Source organism: Phycodurus eques, chromosome 10 (genome assembly GCF_024500275.1).
Source record: "Phycodurus eques isolate BA_2022a chromosome 10, UOR_Pequ_1.1, whole genome shotgun sequence".
In the NCBI taxonomy this organism is placed as follows: Eukaryota; Metazoa; Chordata; class Actinopteri; order Syngnathiformes; family Syngnathidae; genus Phycodurus; species Phycodurus eques.
This window is the reverse complement of record NC_084534.1, coordinates 3393570-3417148: the sequence shown is the minus strand read 5'-3', so window position 1 is coordinate 3417148 and position 23579 is coordinate 3393570. Positions and strand designations below refer to the sequence as shown.

Genomic DNA, 23579 nt, shown 5'->3' with positions numbered 1-23579 from the left:
AAATATTGTAGGTTTTCTAGGTGGTGTTTGCAGTTCCCAACCTGAGTAAAGAAGGATCCCTGACGTCTTGTGTCCCAAGAGCATCCCCTTGCATGTATTCGTAACAGATGCCATTTTGAAAAGTGCAGTAAAGACGAGGAGCACAACCATTGGCATGCAGCACCTGGAAGAGAAAAATAAATAGTATTTACTTCAGTAAGTGGAACAATACTGACGGAAACAGCTTACCAGTTTGACACCTTTATAGCATTAAACATTTAATGTACCTGAAAGCTTTTAAGCTCATTGTCTCTATCCACAATTAGCTCCGTCTTGTTCCCATAAACCCGTACCAAGACCACATCTTCTGGACTATCCTCCACATAACAACCCACCAGTTTGTTGGTTGTCCCATCGGTGAAGAACTGAAGGAAGAACGAAAGAAAATACAATCTTTTTGTAGATTGAAACTTGAGCAACAGACAAGAAGGTTTTGAAAGGCCAAGTGGCAAATGACAGGCATGCAAAATTCAAAAAACTTAAAACAACGCTGGAAGATTTGAAATAATTTCTGTTGAACAATTCCAAGAACAAAATTGTTATTTTGTATCTAAAATTGCATTATTCTGCATCTAGAACATGCAGAATTTGTAAAGTTAATAGGTTTTTAGCATATCAATGCTCAAGCCCTATTAAAACACTGGTACAAAAGTTTCAAGAAGACTAGTGGACAGTTTCAATGACTATTTAATATTCTTTTTGGAGGTCATCACACAATCAAAATTGAAGTGCTCTAAAAAAATTAAACAAGTGGGAACCCGTGGGCAAGTAACTCCAACTGAAGTCAACACAACAACAATGACATGTCCTGTACATGCCATCTCAGGCGCTCACTCACACATACAGTTTCTGGCATTCCACGCATGGCCAACCACAAAGGTGGGCGTGTAGCCATCCTTGTTATGACTATCAACACACTGGCAAAAACACCGTTGTCTACATCATGACTGATCCCCTCCACCTGCCACACAATACACTGCTAAAACCGGCGACCAATACATCAATAGACAGCAACTTTGGACCCAGACAGACGTAAACATTCAGCCAAGGTTCATGTCGGGGTGAGGAGGGTGTTTGAGCTCTCCTGATTGCAGTAACATCATGTATCTAGGGGTTGCTAAACATGCGCATTTATCTGTTTATTAAATCATTTAAAAAAAACTGACCTGGAGGGAAATGCATTTCATTAGAGTTCAATTTCCTGGAATTTGAGGATCCTTAAATACATCAACATTGAAACTTTTAAAGTAGAACACAATCCGATTAGCAAACTTTTAAAACAAAATTTCAGTTCGAGAATAATTAAACAGGGGGACCTGAGTTTATGATAGTCTCCAACTACAATATTTCATGGCTACAAATGGTGTGTTATGAACTACCTTTGTCCCTTACCAATTGCAAGCCAACTACAGGAGTTTTTTCATGAAATGATTTTCCATTCATGGCCTAGAAGTGTTGTTCATATTAATATGGTGATTATGACTTAAGTACTGCATTAGCACAGGTTAATAGGGACTACGGTGTGTTCCGACGTGCTTACAAAATCGGGTTTTGTCAGTGACGACTGATGAAGAAACAGAACTCCATCGTAGACCAAGCATGTCCCCCCCTGTATTTGTAATTATTGTTCCAGAGTCAAAACTGTCACCATTATGAAACTGTTAAAAAATAAATAAATACATTATGGGGCGAGATGTGGTACATCCTAGACCAGTCAATTTCAGGTATGTTAAAAAAATAAAAAAACATTCTACCTTTTGATCACATGTGACAAGATTATGGTTATTCTTTTTCAGGTCACAAACAAATGAAATTGAATTTACCAGGACAGCAAATAAGAAATTATGCACATCCCTAACCAAGTCCATTCAGTGTTTCCATATTTTTGCAAAAATAAAGTCCAACTTTGGCCGAGCTCGAGTATCTGCTGTGACCTGACTAAGAAACACATTGCCAGTCATCAAGCAAAGCAACTACAACAAGCTCTGCCAGACAAAGGCCTCCAGTGGACAAAAACCTTGTCTGGGTGGTGGCCATTCAGGACAGCTCCGCATGTCTGACCTGACAAAAGTTAGGGATGGTTTTGGAATTGATAAATCGTTTAAAGATTCAGCTTGGTTGTATGGAAGTGACTGTTGAATAATCACGTCTTGAAGTAACTAAGACAAAGTGTAGTGTACGACGACAACCAAAAGAGCTGTGAGTTTATATACTGGAGCAGAAACAGCAGCTGCTGTAACTGTCACACAATAATAAATAGGCTTTACACGATCAGGATTTTTTTGGGCCGATCACCGATCAGTGAGTTGGGAAAAAAACAAAACGATAACCGATCACAAGATGGAGCAACGAGTCTATTTAAATGACTTGTTCATTTACTGTATATGCTTGTGTCCTAAATTGCTCAAAAAGTTATATTTACAATAAATGTATCTTTGTTCATCTATTTATGCCAGTGAGGCATAGTGACAGACAGAACAAAGGAATTGTCTTCTTTTAGATAGCAGGAAGTATATACAGTAATTAATGTATCCACTTTTTGTGACATTTATGTTTGTTGGTGTGCTGTGAGGTGTTTCAATTGTAAAATATGTTCTTTTGCTCCATAAAGGTTAGAAATCACTGCGCCAGTCAGATCGTCTATTCTAATCAATCAGGTCAAACCAACAGCACAGCATGACAGAAATAATGGGTGCCAACTTACTGTAATTAAATTACACACACCAAACCTTTAGAGCATGATTCGACAGAACGCCTGAATGTTCGATTATAACAGTTAGTGCTAGCACTAGCTTGCTAGGCGACATAACATTTTGTTACCTGCTTGCAAGCCATATCGTATTAAAAGCACGAGAACATACCTCAAGTAATCCTTGAATAAAAGTCCTCTCCCGAGCGCGGGTGACCACCAACACGTTTTTCCCCATTTTGGTCTAATAAACACATGGCGTGGTCCATTATTGTTGTCGTCACCATGGTAACAAGGGTGTCCGGTCGCGTTTGAGTTGACAAGATAAAGCCCAATGATCGTAAAAAACGGGATGCGGAGGTATCGGAATACAAGATTTTATTGCAGTAGTCTGACATAGGACGGGCATGGTGAAGGAGTGGTTGGCACATCTGCCTCACAGTTCTGAGGACCGGGGTTCAAATCCCGGCCCCGCCTGTGTGGAGTTTGCATGCTCTCCCGTGTCTGCATAGTTTTTCTCCGGGGACTCTGGTTTCCTCACACATCCCAAAAACATGCATGGTAGGTTGATTGAAGACTAAAAATGTCCCTTAGGTGTGAATGTGTGCGCGAATGGTTGTTTGTTTATATGTGCCCTGCAATTGGCTGGCGCCACTTCGGGGTGTAACCCGCCTCTCGCCCGAAGATAGCTGGGGTAGGCTCCAGCACGCCCGCGACTCTTGTGAGGATGAATCGGTGCAGAAAAGTCTGACATAGTGCAATCGTGAAACACCAAATTTGTCTTGTGGTCTGATCCGGGCATTACGTGTTGTCTGTCCCACACCGCCGACATGTTATCTTTTTTTTTTTTTTATAAATAACTTTATCGGTGGTCAGATATTTACAGTACAATGTCAAAAGACACACGACAAGGCTAAAAATAAACTAGCTTTGGGATTAAAATATACTGTACACAATGGCGACGTGGAGTAAATGTCTTTTGCGGAGCCGATCAGGCAAATTTTGACATTAAAGCTGATCAGCATAAAATGCTAATGATCAGCCGATGCAGATCAGATCGGTGTAGTCTAATAATAAAGGTTTATATAAAACTGTTCTAGATGTCAGAAGACCTTTTAACCGGAGATATTTTTAATATTTTATCAGAAACTAGGTTTTACTCACCAAAACTCACTATCCTTGTGTTAGTTGGGTGACCAGGGTGTGTGGACTAACACACTGCAGTGTGCACTTTTGGCTTGTTTTTATTTGATTGAGTTTTTTTTTTTTTTGGTTTCATACTCCACAGCAACAGATTTAAACAGTCAAGATGTGATTAAACTGTAGACGTCAAGCCTTAAATTACGGTTTACAAAAGCATGGCATTTAACATTTAGAAATGACAGCCCCCTTAATGCACTCAGTTCAAACTATTACCATAACTTTTAACACTTAATGCGCAGCACCATATTCTGAGTTTCCCCTGGACATACTTTGTTAGGGCTTCAATACAGACAAATTCTATTGCTGCCTGTTTGCAGGTTTTGCTGCCTTCACGTTCTTCAGTGAAAACCGTGCTCTATTGGGTTGAGATCAAGATCACGTCACTGACTTGGCGATTGAAAAATAGTCGTATTCTTTGCCCTCACACAGGTTGCAGATTGCCGTCTGCCCACAGGATCCAAGAACTTTGGTAACCATTAATTTTTTAAAGTCCAGTGTGTCTCATTCACTCAGTAGTTGGCAGTTTGTGGTTTTATTTTATTGATTATTTTGCCTTTCAAATAAAGTATTTTTATATCCTGCATTTGTTTTATGTTATTTGTTCGATAGTTGACCTATCTACTGATATACTGTACAGCACTTTGGTAAACTCTGTTTTTAAATTTGCTTTATAAATGAATTGGATTGCATTGGAATTACCTCCCTGAGCTCCATCAGCGGTGAAGTGTTTTTAAAATGGGGTTGCAAAGATGCGGAGGATTTCAGCTAAATTTCCAGAAAGCTCCATGTACTACCCCAATTCCAATGAAGTTGGGACGTTGTGTTAAACATATATTTAAACAGAATACAATGCATTGCAAATCATGTTCAACCTATATTAAATTCAATACACTACAAAGACAAGATATTTAATGTTAAAACTGATCAACTTTATTGTTTTTAGCAAATAATAATTAACTTAGAATTTTATGGCTGCAACACAAAAAACCTGGGACAGGTGGCAAAAAAGACTGAGAAAGTTGAGGAATTCTCATCAAACACCTGTTTGGAACATCCCACAGGTGAACAGGCTAATTGGGAACAGGTGGGTGCCATGGTTGGGTATAAAAGGAGCTTCCCTGAATTGCTCAGTCATTCACAAGCAAAGATTGGGCGAGATTCACCTCTTTGTGAGCAACTGCGTGAGAAAATAGTCGAATAGTATAAGGACAATGTTCCTCAACGTACAATTGCAAGGAATGTAGGGATTTCATCATCTACGGTCCATATCATCATCAAACGGTTCAGAGAATCTGGAGAAATCATTGCATGTAAGCGGCAAGGCCCAAAACCAACATTGAATGCCTGTGACCTTCGATCTCTAAGGCGGCACTGCATCAAAAACCGACATCAATGTGTAAAGGATATCACCACATGGGCTCAGGAACACTTCAGAAAACCAATGTCAGTAAGAATAGTTTGGCGCTACATCCGTAAGTGCAACTTGAAACTCTACTATGCAAAGCAAAAGCCATTTATCAACAACACCCAGAAACGCCGCCGGCTTCTCTGGGCCCGAACTCATCGAAGATAGACTGATGCAAAGTGGAAAAGTGTTCTGTGGTCCCACCGGTCCACATTTCAAATTGTTTTTGGAAATTGTGGACGTCGTGTCCTCCGGGCCAAAGAGGAAAAGAACCATCCGGACTGTTATGGACGCAAATTTCAAAAGCCAGCATCTGTGATGGTATGAGGCTGTGTTAGTGCCAATGGCATGGGTAACTTACACATCTGTGAAGACACCATTAAAGCTGAAGGGTACATACAGGTTTTGGAGAAACATATGCTGCCATCCAAGCAACTGCTTATTTCAGCAAGACAATGCCAAACCACATTCTGCACGTTACAACAGCGTGGCTTCGTAGTAAAAGAGTGCAGGCACTGGACTGGCCTGCTTGCAGTCCAGACCAGTCTCCCATTGAAAATGTGCGGCGCATTATGAAGCGTAAAATACGACAACGGTGACCCCGGACTGTTGAACAGCTGAAGCTGTACATCGTGCAAGAATGGGAAAGAATTCCACCTACAAAGCTTCAACAATTAGTGTCCCGAGTTCCCAAACGTTTACTGAATGTTGTTAAAAGAAAAGGTGATGTAACACAGTGGTTATCATTGTATTCTGTTTTTATTTATTTTTTATTTATGTTTAACACAACGTCCCAACTTCATTGGAATTGGAGTTTTAAATTTCCATGGGATGTTAAAATGGGGGACTTTTAGAAATAATAAGTATGAATGGGAACATTTTCTTTTTTCCAAAAAACATCCACGCAAAATAATCCTTGGCAATCCGATCCCCGGGTACAGAAACTGGCTCTAGGGACGTGGAATGTCACCTCTCTGGCAGCGAAGGAGTGTGATATTCCAACTGGATATAGTCGGGCTCGCCTCCACACATGGCTTGGGCTCTGGTACCAGTCCTCTTGAGAGGGCTTGGACTCTCTTCCACTCTAGAGTTGCCAACGGTGGGAGGCACAGAGCAGTTGTGGGTATACTTATTGCCCCCCGGCTTGGCGCCTGTACATAGTGGTTCACCCCGGTGGACGAAAGGGTAGCCTCCCTCCGCCTTCGGGTGGGGGGACGGGTCCTGACTGTTGTTTGTGCCTATGCACCAAACAGCAGTTCAGAGTACGCACCCTTTTTGGAGTCCTTGGAGGGGGTGCTGGAGAGCGCTCCCGCTGGGGAGTCCATCGTTCTGCTGGGCGACTTCAATGCTCACGTGGGCAATGACAGTGAGACATGGAAGGGCGTGATTGGGAGAAATGGACCCGCCGGGTAAGAACCCGAGCTGTGTTCTGTTATTGGACTTCTGTGCTCGCCACGGTTTGTCCATAACTCAGAAGGGTGTCCATATGTGTACTTGGCACCGGGACACCCCAGGCCGCAGCTCTATGATCTACTTTGTGGTCGTGTCGTCGGACTTCTGGCCGCATGTCTTGGACACTCAGGTAGGGAGAGGGGCGGAGCTGTCAACCGATCACTACCTGGTGGTGAGTTGGCTCCGATGGTGGGGGAAGATGCCGGTCCGACCTGGCAGGCACAAACGTATTGTGAGGTTCTGCTGGGAACGTCTGACAGAATCCCCTGTCAGAAGGAGTTTCAACTCCCACCTCCGACAGAACTTTTCTCATGGATGGATGGCTTTTATTTTCAAGTTGACCCTCTCCCAGCATGGCACGGTGAGACTAGACTTTACGCAGATCTGATCGGTATCGGCCAATAATTAACATTTTATGCTGATCAGCTTTCATGTCATGATTTGCCGATCCGATCGATGATGTCAGTGATCGGCTCCGCACAAGTCATGCATATATATCAAGCATGAACGGGAAAGAATTCTGTCCTCAGTTCCCAAACGTTTATTGAATGTTGTTAAAAGAAAATGTGATGCAACACAGTGATAAACATGACCCTGTCCCAGCTTTTTTGGAACGTTTTGCAGCCATAAAATTCTAAATTCATGATTATTTTCTAAAAAAAATAAAGTTTATCAGTTTGAACATTAAATATCTTGTCTTTGTAGTGTATTCAATTAAATATAGGTTGAACATGATTTGCAAATCATTGTATTCTGTTTTGATTTATGTTTAACACAACGTCCCAACTTTGAATGGGAATGGTATAAGACAAGGAAAAGTATTGATGGTGTAGTTAAAAAGATGAATTTGCTGGTTTCCTGGACCTCCCTCCTGCTGACTGTCTGGTCTTGCCTTGTGATGCTGCATCGCATTACACAGGACTCCCAATGTTCGTTTAGCCTAGCATACAGCTAGCTTCGCAGCTGACATACCTTCGTCTTGAGATAGTTCACGTCCCACTCCGGTCTCAGCTCTTTCATGATCTTCATTGCTCCTTCCGTCACGTTGTGCTCGTCTACAAAAATGGCAATCTTTCGTATGAGCGGCGAGCCGACAGGCACATGGATCTGCGTTTCCATGATCCCACCGTCTTTTACCCGTTAATATCCGTGGCTCTTCTACGATATTTGTAGTAACTGTGTAGCATACAAGAGTCGGCTCGATAGCAAGGAAACTCGTTTCAAGATATCTTTTCAGAATGTGGCGGTGGCTCAGAAACAACGTGTAATGGACGCGGAACTGAAGTGTCTGCAATGCCAGGAAAGATACTCGCCGCCGGCAGGTCGCACTTCCTACAGGCTGCCGGCGAGCCAACTGTTACCGCTTCCTCCGACTTGGCTCCGCCCATCCGGGATCATCCGATTGTGCCACCATTTGAGACCACGCAGCCGAGCACGCCCATGATTTCCGAGTTTGGACGAAGGGGCCCGACGTCTGGCGAATTGGTTTCATTTCATTTTCAAAGCTACCGTGTTGTCCTCCACTTTTCCGCTTTGTATCAAGGTCTCAACACAAATCACCGTCATGGATTAATTGTGATCCTAAAGTAAACACTGATTGAAAGATTGTCATTTTACCACAGATTGCTCTTGTTTTGATTCCGACTATTGAGATATATCTCAATATCCATCCATCCATCCATCCATCCATTTTCTGAGCCGCTTCTCCTCACTAGGGTCGCGGGTGTGCTGGAGCCTATCCCAGCTCTAATGTCACTGATGGTGTAGTGGTACACTCGCCTGACTTTGGTGCAGGCAGCGTGGGTTCAGTTCCCACTCAGTGACGGTGTGAATGTGAGTGCGAATGGTTGTCTGTGTCTGTATGTGCCCTGCGACTGACTGGCGACCAGTTCAGGGTGTAGTCTGCCTTTCGCCCGAAGTCAGCTGGGATAGGCTCCAGCGTCCCGCGACCCTAACCACGATAAGCGGTGTTGAAAATGGATGGATGGATAATCTAATCTAAATATGTGTCATGCACGACCTATAGTAGCCTCCTGAACCCAACTATAGTAGCACCAAAGTGCCCACTAGCAGCCTACTTTTACCTCACTTGTGAATTTTAACAGGAAGTTGTCCTCCTAGTATGCCGAAGTTGTCAATGTTATGCAAGTGTCGTCGTTATTGTCTTAAATAAACATTCCGACTTTCAATAGAGATGACGATTTGCCGCATGGCTTGCGTCTGCAGAACAAAGAAATAGGCAAGAGTTTTACAACACTTCTCAGACATTAGCATTAGTATTTTCAGGTTTAACAAAAGGCATCTGATTTTATCCCCCTGTAAATTCAAAATTCTTCTAAAAAAAAAAATACAAATATAATTTTGTGTTTAAATTTGTGGTTTGTCATACATGCACTTGGCACCAGGACATGCTTTGATCGACTTTTTGGTTATGTCATCCATCTTGCGGCTCCATGTCTTGGACACTCAGGTGAAGAGGGGGGGGGGGGGGGGGGGAAGTGGTCAACAGATCACCACCTGGTGGTGTGTTTGCTCCGATGTTGGGGGAAGATGCAGGTTCGACCTGGCAGACCCAAAGATACTGTGAGGGTCTACTGGGAACGTCTGGCAAAGTCCCTTGTCAGAAGGAGCTTCAACTCCCACCTCCAGCAGAACTTTGAGCACATCCCCGGGGAGGCGGGGGAGATTGTGTCAGAGTGGACGCTGTCTGCAGTAAATTAGGATTTGTTTCCAGTGAGGGGTGGACTCCACTAAGGCTGCCCTTTGTTATCGATTCTGTTCATTACCTTTATGGACAGAATTTCTCGGTGCAGCCAAGGCATTGAGTGGGTCCGTATTAGTGACCTCAGTATTGCGTCCCTGCTTTGCAGATGATGTGCTCCATCAAGCTGAGATCTTGAATTCTCACTGGAGCGGTTCCCTGCCGAGTGTGAAACGGCTAGGATGAAAATCAGCACCTCCAAATCCGAGGCCATGGTCCTCAGTTGGAAAAGGGAGGATCTCCACATTGAGAGGAGCCAGATGAGGTGGCTAGGGCATCTGATTAGGATACCTCCCGGACGCCTTCCTGGTGAGTTGTCCCACTGGGAGGAGACCCCGGTGACGACCCAGGACACGCTGGAGAGACTACGTCTTTCGGCTGGCCTGGGAACGCCTCATGATCCCCCCGGAAGAGCTGAATGAAGTGGTTGGTGAGAGGGAAGTCTGGGCTTCCCTGCTTAAAGCTACTGCCTCCGCGACCCGACCTCGGATAAGCGGAAGAAAATGGATGGATCTGCTCTTTTGTCACTCTGAATTCACTCCACTGCCATCTCTTTTTTTGGGGGGATGCGCAGAGACGCTGCCGCCCAAAATGAAAAATGCTCAAAGACAGGTGTCCACCTCATGCACCACACTAGCCCAGTAGGGTAAAACCCACTGACCAGCGCAAAACTCTTAAGGCATCGAGGTAGTTTTACTTTGCATTGCTAAGCGAGCTGTCATCCATTACATACACTAGTTCGTGGACTTTAAGTTGCGTATCAAGGATGTCAAATAAATGCTCAAACAGCTTCATAGGAGAGCGCATATATGAACTGCTAATGCTATTTTGTCTGAACTGGAATAAAATGTCACATTTTTAAAAAGCAAATGATGTTGAGTAATTGAATGCATTATCAAAAATAATTTGTTGCTGACGTGTAAGACCGATAATTACTGTGTTGTTTTTTTTTCAATGTTAATAATCATATCACAATTGCTACACTAACAAAAAATTGTCATGACTCCTCACCCCAAAGTGCTAAGTCGACAACTGCAGTTGACGATTGGTTAGCACATTCACCTCATGTTTCTGAGGTTTGGGGTTCGAATCGGGCTCTGGCCTTCCTGTGTGGAGTTTGCATGTTCTCCCTGTGCTTGTGTGAGTTTTCTCTACCTACTTCTTTTTCTTCCAACGTTCCAAAAACATGCACATTCGGTTCACTGAAGACTCTAAATTGTCCTTAGATTTGAATGCGAGAGTGATTGGTTGTTTGGCTGGCTTAATTTCTCCTCTCTGAAACTCATCCGAAAAGGTTAAGTTGCTGGTCAGTTTGCACCGGATACAACTGCGGGGGCGGGTGGGGATCAAGGGAGGGAAGTGACATGGGCTCCCACATTGTACCTCCAACTGTCAACCAGATGATGGCAGTAAAGTAATATCATAAGTGTTTTATTACTTTCAGGCCAAAATTCATTCCTGTGATTCCCCCAAATTACTGGTAACAGAATAAAAAATTCAAAAATAGTTAAACTAATTAGAGTTAGTAATTGGCTGACTGTGAAATGGATATTTGCATTGTTTTGTTATGCACACTCATATTGGTATTGACTTAAAAGAAGCGGATGCTTTAGTGCTACTACATACTGTAAGAAGTAAAATTCCTAGAATATTGCCAATAAGACTTTTAGTGCTGACACACACAGAGACCATGAACTCAAATGTTTATTGGTTATACAGTAATAAAATCATGACCAATCATTATCATTTCAAAAACAAATTGAAAGTGAGGATTTGTATGAAAACTATCAATTCACAATTGAGTGCAACAATAGCCGTGTTGTAACTTTCTGCGTCATTGCAGTCACAGTGAGCATTTATGGTAGTACTGCAGTATTTCAGTTTCAATGGGCCTCCTCTCCTGTATGTGATAGCTCGGGGCTCAAGTCTTTGTGCTGGAGTTGTTGATTTTGTGATTGTGTGTGAAGAAAGACACATTGTAACTCATGTTACTCAGCAGGTTGTCAAGGAGTCAGCTGAAGCTTTTGGGGGCCCAGTGCCCCCCATATTCCTGTTTTCACTGGTTTGCACAGCTTTATTTATGCAAGTAGGGTGCCAGGTGCTGCTTTGTCCAAGCAGTCAAACTCAGTCTAGAATAAGGATCAACATGTTTACACAAAATGTATTCACTGTACTTAATAATATTTATATTTAACATGCATATTATGTTTTTATTTGTTAGAGGTTTTATTTTATAAAACCATTGTATTCCTTCTAACTGGTTGCTAAACAGGACAATATCACCCCCCCCCCCACACACAGATTTTAACATATTTAATTAATTAGAAAAATTCAACAAATGCCTGTTAATATCAATTTACAACTTCAGTTATTGAGACATCTCTAAGGAGTCTTGGTGTAATCTGACCTTCAGATAACCTTATTCCAGTCCAGGGGTCACTGTAGGTTATGAACTTTAGCTTAGGTCGTAATCACAATGTCAGGTTAACTGTACATTGAAATAGACAAATTAATCATCAACCCTCAACCATCAAATATTCTTGATAAAATAGCACAATTAAAGAAAGCGAATAGTGGAATGTGTTGATTACAAAGATATTTAAAAAAAACAACAACAACAAAAAAACATTGAATTAGCCACACATTAAAAGGACACCTTCAAAATGAACCTTCTACCAATACAATCTCTCTCCTCTGAATGTATCCAACCATCGAAGTCTGCTCTCTCTAACTTTTTTCTCCAAAACATCGAACCTTGGCTGTCCCTCTGATGAGCTCATTTCTAATTTTATCCAACCTGGTCACTCCGAGAGCGAACCTCAACATCTTCATTTCCGCCTCCTCCAGCTCTGCTTCTTGTTGTCTCTTCAGTGCCACTGTCTCTAATCCGTACATCATGGCTGGCCACCACTGTTTTATAAACTTTGCCCTTCATCCTAGCAGAGACTCTTCTGTCACAAAACACACCTGACACCTTCCTCCACCCGTTCCAACCTGCTTGGACCCGTTTCTTCATTTCCTGACCACACTTACCATTGCTCTGGACTGTTGACCCCAAGTATATAAAGTCCTCCAACCTCGCTATCTCTTATTCCTCTCGCCTCACTCTTCACACTCATCCCTCTCATTCATGCACATACTGTATGTTCTGTCTTACTTTGGTTGATCTTCATTCCTCTCCTTTCTAGTGCATGCCTCCACCTTTTTAAATGATCTTCCACCTGCTCCCTGCTTTCACTGCAGATCACACTTTTCCTCCATTCCTCAGGCATCTTCTCACACGCTAGAATTCTATCGAACCGTACGTCCACAGGAATGCCATCAGGACCAACTGCCTTTCCATTTTTCATCCTCTTTAAAGCCTTTGTAACTTCCCCCTTACTAATCACTGTCTTACGGTTTGCGGTGCAGGAGAGGACCCAAGAGCAGATACGGAATGGCAGGTCAGAATTCAGACAGTTTATTTAGTTCATTGAGTGGTTGGAGGGTTAGGAGACTGGGACTCTGGCAGGGGGCAATGTCTTGCGGTGCGAGCTCTGGGTCAGGAGTGCAGGCAAAGAAGCAGTCGTGGAGATTCCGGACAGGAGTACATTCATGGAGATTCTGGACAGGAGTTCAGGCAACGAAGGTTCCGGACAGGAAACAAAAGACTGATTAGGATACTGCATACAGTAGTAGTGATCCGAGCGAGAAGCGACTGACAGCGTGACTGCTAAAGTCGATCTGGCAACAAGGTGGAGTTCGGAACTGGCTTAAGTACACTGCTGAAGATGATGCGGCGCAGCTGGTCCAACTCGTCTCCTCCCACCTGCACAGACACACACCAAACACAAGGCGTAGTTCAGGGTGTCGAGGTAGCAGCCCTGACACACTGCTACCTGCTAGTCCACCACACTCTTCTCGAAAAGAAGCACAACACTTCTTCTTTCTCAGCTTCCACCACATGGTTCTGTGGACTGTCAGTCTTCTTAATCTCTCTCCCCACCACCGGAATCACTTTACACACAACCAACCTCTGCTGTCTAGCTACACCACCTTACAGTCAGTAACCTCCTTCAGATTACATACCTCTGCTCTTGTAGGTCACCCTATGTTCCTGCTTCATCAGGAAGAAAGTGTTCACTACATCCATTTCCATTCTTTTTGCAAAGTCTTCCACCATGTCTCCCTCCAAGTTCCTTTCCTGGATCCTGAATTTGGCCATCACTTCTTCATCACCCTTGTTTCCTTCACCAACATGTCCATTACAATCTGCACCAATCACGACTCTCTCTCAGTCTGGGATGCTCTCAACTACTTCGTCTAGCTCCTTCCAGAATTTTTCTTTCACCTCGAGGTCACATCCTACCTGTGGGACATAGCCACTAATCACATTACACATAACACCCACAATTTCAAGTTTCAGCCTCATCACTCGATCTGACACTCTTTTCACTTCCAAGACATTCTTAGCTCACTCTTCCTTTAAAATAATCCCTACTCCATTTTGCTTCCCATCTGCACCATAGTAAGATCATTTTAACCGTGCCCCTAAACCTCGACCCGTACTGCCTTTCCACCTGCTCTCCTGGACACACGATATATCAACCTGTCTGCTAATCATCATGTCAACCAACTCCCAAGCTTTTCATGTCATAGTCCCAACGTTCAAAGTCCCCACAATAAGTTCATGGCTATTTCATTTCTTCCCATCTCTCCTTTGTCTTCGACCCACAGTAACTGAATTTCCACCGGTGCCCTGTAGGTTAACGGTGCCAGTGGCAGCGTTGTTCACCCAGACCACGACCGATCCAGTATGGAATTCTTTGGATGAACGCTCATATTTGGTTGGCAAAGTTTTAAGCCAGATGCCCTCTCTGATGCAACCCCCTGCATTTATCTGGGCTTGGGACTGGCCTACAGTTTGCACTGGCTTGTGCCCCCATTGCGCTGCATTGCACTGCAATGGCAATGTAAACATACAAATCTGAGCTGTCACTCTGTGTGAAATGTAAGACTAACATTACTATCCATGAAGACAAAAGAACTGTAAACACATTCATTCATTCATGCATCTTCCATATCCCTTTATCCTCACACGGGTCGCGGGCGTGCTGCAGCCTATCCCAGCAATCTTCGGGCGAGAGGTGCGGTACACCCTGAACTGGTCACCAGCCGATCGCAGGGCACATACAAACAAACAACCATTCGCACACACATTCACACCTATGGGCAATTTAGAGTCGCCAATCAACCTACCCTGCATATCTTTGGGATGTGTGAGGAAACCGGAGTGCCCGGAGAAAACCCACGCAGGCACGAGGAGAACATGCAAACTCCACACAGGCTGGGCCGGGGATTGAACCCCGGTCCTCAGAACTGTGAGGCAGACGCTCTAACTAGTCGGCCACCGTGCCACCTGTATATCATACATTTACACAAATATTATATAATATAATTACAGTATGTGAACATGAATGAAGCCTAAATATCAAATATTGTGATAAACATCTTGCGATAAAAGACATTTGACATGATCAAATATTTTGCAGGTAAAGTCCGCAAGTCCACGACTTCACGTCACTAGGCCTCCCTGTCGTGAAATGACGTACGTTAGGAAAAGGGGAGTCGAATTCATTTGAAACAGTGCTGACCTTTCCTATGTTTGAAAGGGGCCACCTTTTCATGTTCCCTAGACCTCATAACGTATTCTAGCAAAGGGTAAGGAAAGGTGGCATAAAGGTTAGGATATTAAAGAATCCGAAGATTCCTATTCCTATTCGAACAACCTTTCCTACAAGTACTTCCGGGTCACTTTGCTCTGACAGTTCCAAAGCAAAAAAACTGAATCTGTAGAGGCCCTAAGTGTTGATCTTAAACTTTATCTATCTGATTATATAGTTGAAATATCTGAAACAATGACCAGGTTTTTATATTGATTACGATTATTATTATTAAATGAAATCATGTGTACTGCACTGATTCAGATTTGCTTTGGAAAAAAAATAAAACAATGTGGAGCCTCTCGACCTGGAAAACACAATGTGCCAAGAGAAACGTGGAAGGAATAACAAATTGACAACCCAAACTGGAACAGCCAAACAATTATATTTGCAACTAATGCCAGCACTGTAATTGTAGGGCATTTAAATATTGTATAATCATATAAACATGGAAGGACATAGGGAGATGTATTAATATTCAGTCACACCCAGGCTCTGTTGTTTCAATGTCAATGTGGCAGCTCAGTATTGCGGCGCTACATGTAGCCACATGCCTCATCTGCTCTCCATAAACTTCATCCCGTCTCTTCGCTGACTCTAAGGAACGTAATTGCGAGTCCTATGAGTATTACTTATTGTGTAAGAGGGGAAGTAAGTTTGTGTTGCTTCTATCTCTTTTGTATTTCAGGAATGAGGAAATTAACATTGTCTTTACTACAAAAGAGCGCCTGGTCGCCCCCCCCCGCCCCCCCCCCCCCCACCCTCCCACACACAAGACCATAAATCCCATTTCCGTTAAAGGAATAAACTCTGAGCCTACTCCCAGTCTAATCTAATTCCTCATGTCAAAGCTCATGTTGACACACTCCTCATCCATCACTGATTGCACGATTAGTGTTTGGGAAGAGGGACTTTAACACGTGAAGAGTGATTATTTTCACACACACCTTTGTGAAATTTTACACACACTATTAGGATGTTGTTGTGTTTCCAAGTAGACAGATGTCCTGTGAGTGCCTGAACAATGCACAAAGTTTATGATCAACTATATAAATAAATCATTGAAGGTTATTCAAGGAAATGTGACCATCTGGACCAAAGACTTTAGTGTTTGTCTGCTTTAATTTCCTTACGGTTTAGTCGTTTGCTACCATTGTCCATGAGTGTCAATTTTTAAATGTCTTCATTAATTACGATTTGTAATCAAATAATGTTTATTGGCTTTTTAAGGCTGTTTTTTTTCTCTATCAAATATCATGAATGTCCCCTCCCTTTTCCTTTCTGTTGCCTCTTTTCCTTGACAACAGTATAATTTATGGTCTTCCGTCTTATGCTTTTAATGTCAGATATTATTTTACTTTATATTCTTTAGGAAGACACATCTTCCAAAACAGATGTCAAATTTACCATAGTGATGATAGTTGGGAGATGTGATAGCTTTTGAATTTCCTACACCAAATGATAATTAGTACCCATACCCAAACTGGTCACCACCAGTCCATTAATTTAGCACAGGAGTCACCAACACTTCTGAGATTAATAATGTATGCATTTAACAGCATACGAAACATTATATATTACTCTTAATTATTATGGACTCCTCAAAATCATTATCAGTGACTTTCATATAAGACTTCATATAAGAAAAGATGCAGAGTTGAGTATTTAATTATGGTTACTGGTATTTGTATTTCTCTCTCTATTGTACTCTTCTGTCCAAATATTTTGTACATGACAAAGACACTGCTGATTGTGTTATTTGATGAGCAACTAATGTCCGATTTTTTTATCCAAATGATCACAAAGTGTATACATATCCCTCCAAAAGTATTGGAAAAGCCAACTCCTTTATACAGTATTTGCAAACATTTGGTTTTGATAATGAATATGAAAACAACATTTCAGTTTTTATCTCTAGGTGTTTATGTTTGGATCTGATACCATTTGTTTGATTACACCCATTTTTCTTGTGAGCTGAAGTAGTGCAACATGCAATTGACAGGTATGTTTTTTTCTTTGCCCGTATATGCCCTCTAAATAACAATAAATCGTGCTGAATCTCTACTTCAGATTTAGATTTAGGTATTGCCTCTGAAGACACCTTTAACTAGTATTATTTATACTGAAGGTGTAACCAACATGAAAACCAGAGAAGTGTCCCCGGGTGAATAACAATCAATTGTGATCTCCGCTTTTATCGTTAAAATCAAACTAATTTGTCTCGTAAAGAGCACCACGTCACTTTTTAGATGTATAAAATTTAGGAGAAAGCGATGACAACCCTTTTATCAGTCTCTTAAGCTGAAGGTTGCTACATTTTATGAAATACGGGTTCTAGATGACAGAGGCTTACTTAAACTCAAAACGCACACATAACACAACTAGGAGTGGAAATATATAGAATATTTAATAAAATCTACGAGGGATCTACAGGGAACCACAAATAGCCTAACTACAGGAAGAAAAATAACATTAATACTGGTGAAATAAGAGAAAAATAGGCGTGTAAAAAGGGAAATGAGACATCGTGTGCTGCTGGGCTAAAGAGTCAGAGTGAGAGAGAGCAAAGTTGAGACTGAGTGAAACTTGTAATTTCCTCAAAATTAATAAAGCACCAATCTTGTACATCCTGACGATAACTGCAGCGTCCACAAACGAACGTAGATCAGCTGGTCGGTGGGATGGTCTCGGGAAACACGGAGACAGGTTTGCTTGAAGAAGAAAAAGATGCAAAAAAATAAAAACAAAAGAGGCGGGAGAAGAAAAACATTTGTTCGTCACGCCTCGTTGGGAGAATATATATATAATATCTGTCTCACCGCCTGTTTCTGGGATCCGTGAGCAAGTTCAGAGAACTCACGTTTGGCTGGGAGCGTATCTGGTAGATCAGCAGCAACTGTTCTGGAGGCTTAGCAGCGACGATCCATCCCCAAGGCCCGTGGTTACCGAGCGGAGGGGGGAGGGGTGGCCGAAGGCTGCCCCGTAGCTGGGGAGCTGATAACAAGAGCCAGGAAGCAAGACAAGCGCAAAGACCCAAGAGAGAGACAGAGGAGGGAGCCTCCGGTTAAATGCCCAGGGGGCGTGTTCAAAGAGGACCGAGGTCCAAACAAGACCACACGCATCAGCTTGAATCTAGTCTACAATTTTGACCCATAATATGGGTTTCAAATCATATATTAATACAAAATACTCCCAACTTTGTACTCTTTACTCATAGGTCAAGCATATAGAATGACTGTTTAAACTTTAGTCTTGGCAAATCAACTGCTTATGATTCAATCACATTTCATGCTGCTTGGGGTTTCAAATCAGGACAAACAGTTCTCAAAGTCTTGCAGCTGCACCGGTAAAGTGACACACTGACACAGACATCAAGGCATGCATTTGGAATATTTCTGCAGAGTTTGTGAAATATCAAAACGGACATTTTATTCTCAGTTAAACACAACTGAAATGAAGTTTAGGGGTTGCAGTACTCTCAAACGCCAGTGGGTGGCGCCTGGCGTGCACGTTTGAATATTAAGCAAATAGTTCGTTGCTGTATTTGCATTCCATCGTCGATCTGTCCCTTTTGGCTTCAGTTCAAACGAAGAAAAGGACTCTTTGATGACTGTAAACCAAGATTTCAAGGGGACCTGTTAATTAATTTAGGGTCTAGTAGGCGTCTTCTAGTGGTTGTCTCGAACAGCAGGGCCGCTTGGAAGAAAGCAATTTATCAAGCTGTGGGGGAGTCACTGTGACACCTCAGGTTGCGGGGAGCATGTCCACGACACAAGCTTTCACTCAAGCGGAAAATACACTTTCCAGTTTTACTTAACGGCCACCGTGCCTCCCATAGCCATATGATTGGTGTATATAAAATATTGTTCTACATCAATACTTCACTATATTCATAATGTATAATGTACTTGTGGATAAAAAAAAAAGTGAAGTTTGTGACCAAAATGTACGCAAACACCACAAACCTCGCTGGGTACGTTCAAATGAATGGAGTCAGTAAGATTCCTTCATAAAAGCCACACTCACGCTTTTATTCTCACCTGCGTCCACTCTCTTCAGCAACCCGCCTTTTCCTTAACTATGAATCTATCTTTATATGGTTTCAGAAATGTGATAATGTACAATTACTGTATAAATAGCATCAAATGAATATATAGGCTCGCTATTTGGGGCGTCCATGTATCTAATATCTCAATGTGCGGGAGTGCATCGGCAACTCTTATTTTAATGCAAAGGTCTGGTCCAATTGAGTTCGACTGCATCGCGCAGTGTGCGGCAGGCCATAGACACACCAGGGTGCATTGGTCCACGAAATTACCAACACCGGGGCTCACCCACCTCCATGCAAAGTTATGCTACCCGCTGCACTGGATTTACACCAGTCAAGAAAATAGAGCCCTTGATGTCAAACCCAAATGTTTTCAGTTGACAGAGAAATACAATTGACAAAAAAATGCACTCTCAACAGGAATATGAAATTGACACTGATGCCCTCTTTAGGACTCGGCGGAATTTCCACAAGGCTGTTTTTAAACACAAACGGATGGAAAAAGGTCGGAAAATGGAAGTGCATTGAGCATCCTGTTCAGCCTGTATATGCTAGCCTTGGGTCAAATTCTTCAGAACTTTAATTTTGACTATCATAGCTATGCAGATGACACACAGTTATATTTAGCAGTGTCTCGAGATGGCTGTCGTTCAATTGAGGTGTTGTGTCACTGTCTAAAACAGATAAATAACTGGATGTGCCAAAATTTTCTTCAATTAAAACAACAAAACTGAGATAATTGTTTTTGGCAATAAATAAAAGAGGATTGCTGTTAGTAAATACCTGGAGTCACTCTCTTTAAAAACTAAAGACCAAGTCTGAAACCTTGGTGTTCTGATAGATTCCGACCTGACTTTCAAAACTCATATCAAATCAATTACTAAAACTACCTTCTACCATCTGAAGAACATATCCAGAGTGAAGGCTTGCATGTGTCAAGCAGACCAGGAGAAGCTCATCCATGCTTTTTTTCTCAAGTAGACTTTTGACTATTGTAATGGTCTTCTGACTGGACTCCCTAAAAAGAGCATTAAACAGCTGCAGCTCATTCAGAATGCTGCAGCTCGGGTTCTGACCAGAACAAAGAGGTCAGAGCATATTACTCCAATTCTAAAGTATTTACACTGGCTTCCAGTCAGCTTTAGAATAGATTTTAAAATTCTGCTACTGGTCTATAAATCACTAAATGGTTTGTTGTGTGATGACTGATGCTTAACATAATGAGCTTGGAAGCATTATACTAAAAAAAAATAAAAAATAAAAATAAAAACAAACAAATACTACAACTAAAATGCTGACTTTGTTAAAGTAATTCTTTAATTAATTTCATCCAAAAAATATGCCAACAATATATCAGATATACAATGGGTTTAAAAAGTACTCAAAACAGAAGTATATTCACTGTATATTTTTGTGTCAGAACGCGAAGTTACTGTGAGATAACGCAAAGTTTTTCTTTTTCTTCCAAAAGTCAACAGACCCCTGTTCAAATGTCAGGGGATATAAAGAAAATGCGACCAAGAAAAATCATTTCAAAGCTTTTGCCACCATTAATGTCACCAATAACATGTACAGTTTATTTTATTTTATTTCCCACCGTCTTTAATCGAGGCAATGCTGACCTGACTGCAAAGAGCAGAGTAAAACATCCATCCATCCATCCATCCATTTTCTGAGCCGCTTCTCCTCACTAGGGTCGCGGGCGTGCTCGAGCCTATTCCAGCTAACATCGGGCAGGAGGCGGGGTACACCCTGAACCGGTTGCCAGTCAATCGCAGGGCACATACAAACAAACAACCATTCACACTCACATTCACACCTATGGGCAATTTAGAGTCGTCAATTAACCTAGCATGCATGGTTTTGGGATGTGGGAGGAAACCGGAGTGCCCGGAGAAAACCCACGCAGGCACGGGGAGAACAAGCAAACTCCACACAGGCGGGGCCGGGGATTGAACCCGGGTCCTCAGACCTGTGAGGCTGACGCTCTCACCAGTCGTCGACCGTGCCGCCACCTGTATTAATTGACTGTATTAATTGACTCTGGTTCTAACGCAAACTTACTTAACTCCCTCCTCGTTAAACGTATGCGCCTTAGAACCTTTCAAATAAAACCTCAGAACTGTGAGGCAGACGCTCTAACCAGTCGTCGACCTCGCCGCCCAGAGTAAAACAAGGCTAAATAAAAGCAAATACAAATAAAGACATATAGTGCAACAGACTGTACAATGTAATGTACACAGACTGTACACAAAACAAGATACAACAGACACCAAGCACAAAATAATAGTAAATTAAAAAAATTGAGAGGTGAAGTAAAATTAAAAAGTAAATAAGGTAATGTGATTCCACAAGTGTGCCCATCCACTTATATCTTATATCTGGAGATGTGGCATATCTTATGTTTGTATATCTGGATATGTGGCTGTGTTCTTCAATTCCTGTTAAATTTGAGTCAGCACAGATCTTCCACCATTTAATTGGCTGATCTATTCTCATAGATCTGTAGTGGGATAACTAGATTCCTGCAGGCTTAATAACGAATAAAACAGTATTTCTTCAAGGATACCTCATGGGAGACATTATTTTACTGTGTGTAAATTTATTCAAATGTCCCTCAGATATGCCCAAGCCACACATCAGTGATGATGTGGACACGAATAAATGTATAACTATCTGACTGTAGTTTGTAGTTTCCTAGAGTTCCTATATTTCGCGACTTTTCCAACTCCTCAAGCGACTATTTTTCCAAAAAGCGACGAGTGACATTTTTCAGGTTTCTTTGGAGCCATACTGAGGGCTAATTTAGAGCAACATTATCTGTGTGACGCAGTGCGAGACAGATGCCAATTGAACATGCATGCCAAGACCTTTCATGAAAAAAAGGCAACTTTTCTTTGGAATTGTTGTTTGTAAACTGAATTGTTTGTGAACTGAAGTTCCACGGTATAAACAACTGCTGTTTTAAAGCATTTTACTCAGAGAGGTCAGGAGAACAACGGCAGGACCGAGGGGACCGATGCTGAGCTTCTCACCGAACTGTTAATTCCCCCATAACACAAACACACAAACGCATTCGCTCTGTATTTCAACAAATTGCATTTTTCCTGACAAATGGAATGTGCTCCAGAAACTGGAATGCATGCGATCCAACTCGCATGGTGCGGTCTAGTCATGCCCAGGTGAGTGTATCCAAGAAAATGTTTGTTTTGGCTGTCAAACGAATGACAAGTGCTGATGTCAGGGTGGGGAGAGGTATTTCCACTAAGGGTTCAGACATATTTTCTTTGAAGGGGAGGTTACCTGGTGATTGCGACAGAGGTTTCTCTTCCACTCCTACCAGGCAAAGAACTGGCAGTAAGGGATTTCTTTTGGAGGTGTGTGTGTTTCTGCCAAATATAAGGGCATGAATAAAATTGAGATAGAATTCACAGTTTTCCAGCGACGTGCAGTACTTCGTCAAGAGGAAGTATGTGACGTGCTGGGTAAGACCTAAAGTCCCCCCTAAAAAGAAAATAAATGTCATCTCAATTTGACACAACAGAGAAGACGCTGTCAAATTTCAATGACTTCATGTTTGTCAAATGAGGCTTCAAAATGGTGAGAAATCAAGCCGTTGTCTCTGCTCTCGAACACTGTGGGTGTTTCTGCTGAATGTGCTGAAACCACGCCCCACTCAGCTGTCAACTGTCAATCAAATACCACTGCTATGACCTGAAAAATGGATGAACGATATGAACATAATTTTTGGTATCAGCATATGTTCATTAGGTTTTCCTCTGATTTTGCAATAGTTGGCATATGTTGTATATATTTGTATAGTTGGCTAGTAGTGCTACTAATGAAGCACTAGATGTTAATTTGTAGACTTTTATAAACTGGTAACACACAGTTATCATTGAGAGTTCGACAGTCCTAGGATGAAATAATATTCCAATAACCCCCGTGCAACATTATGGAAGAGTATCACATTCACTTGGATTCAAAAATACAAAAATAAATAAAAAAATCCTGTTTTTCTGAGTAATTATTTTTGAGGGCTTTGTTTTTCTCAGTATTCTTTTCCCCCGTTTTTCGGTTTTTCTGTCAAGACCCCCCACCCCCCTGTTTTATGACTATTACTCAGTTAACAGGAAAAACATTACTCAGAAAAACAGGAGTTTTTGTTTTTTCCCAAGTGAATGCAATACGTTTCCGTACAACATGGCCCACAGGCAACCTTTTTTTTTTTTTTTTTTCAATGGCGGCTGCACAGGCAGACTTCTGCAGTCAGAGTATTT

The 23579-nt window shown here is 42.0% G+C and overlaps 1 protein-coding gene across 3 annotated transcripts in view; it reads right to left on the bottom strand.

Annotated features, from left to right (window-relative positions):
- etnk2 (ethanolamine kinase 2) overlaps nucleotides 1–8122 on the bottom strand; it is a 29256-nt gene extending 21134 nt beyond the window's left edge. For 2 of the 3 annotated variants that reach the window (XR_009769354.1, XM_061688447.1), the window contains exons 1-3: nucleotides 7761–8122; nucleotides 267–404; nucleotides 42–163 (exon numbers count right to left, since the gene is read on the bottom strand). Coding sequence is in view for 2 of the 3 variants with exons in the window: in XM_061688447.1 (XP_061544431.1) it covers nucleotides 42–163; nucleotides 267–404; nucleotides 7761–7907 (407 nt within the window). In the remaining variant the exon portion in view is untranslated. The remainder of the gene's footprint in view (nucleotides 1–41; nucleotides 164–266; nucleotides 405–7760) is intronic. The other variant, XM_061688448.1, reaches the window with a different exon arrangement.
- Nucleotides 8123–23579: the final 15457 nt, after the last annotated feature.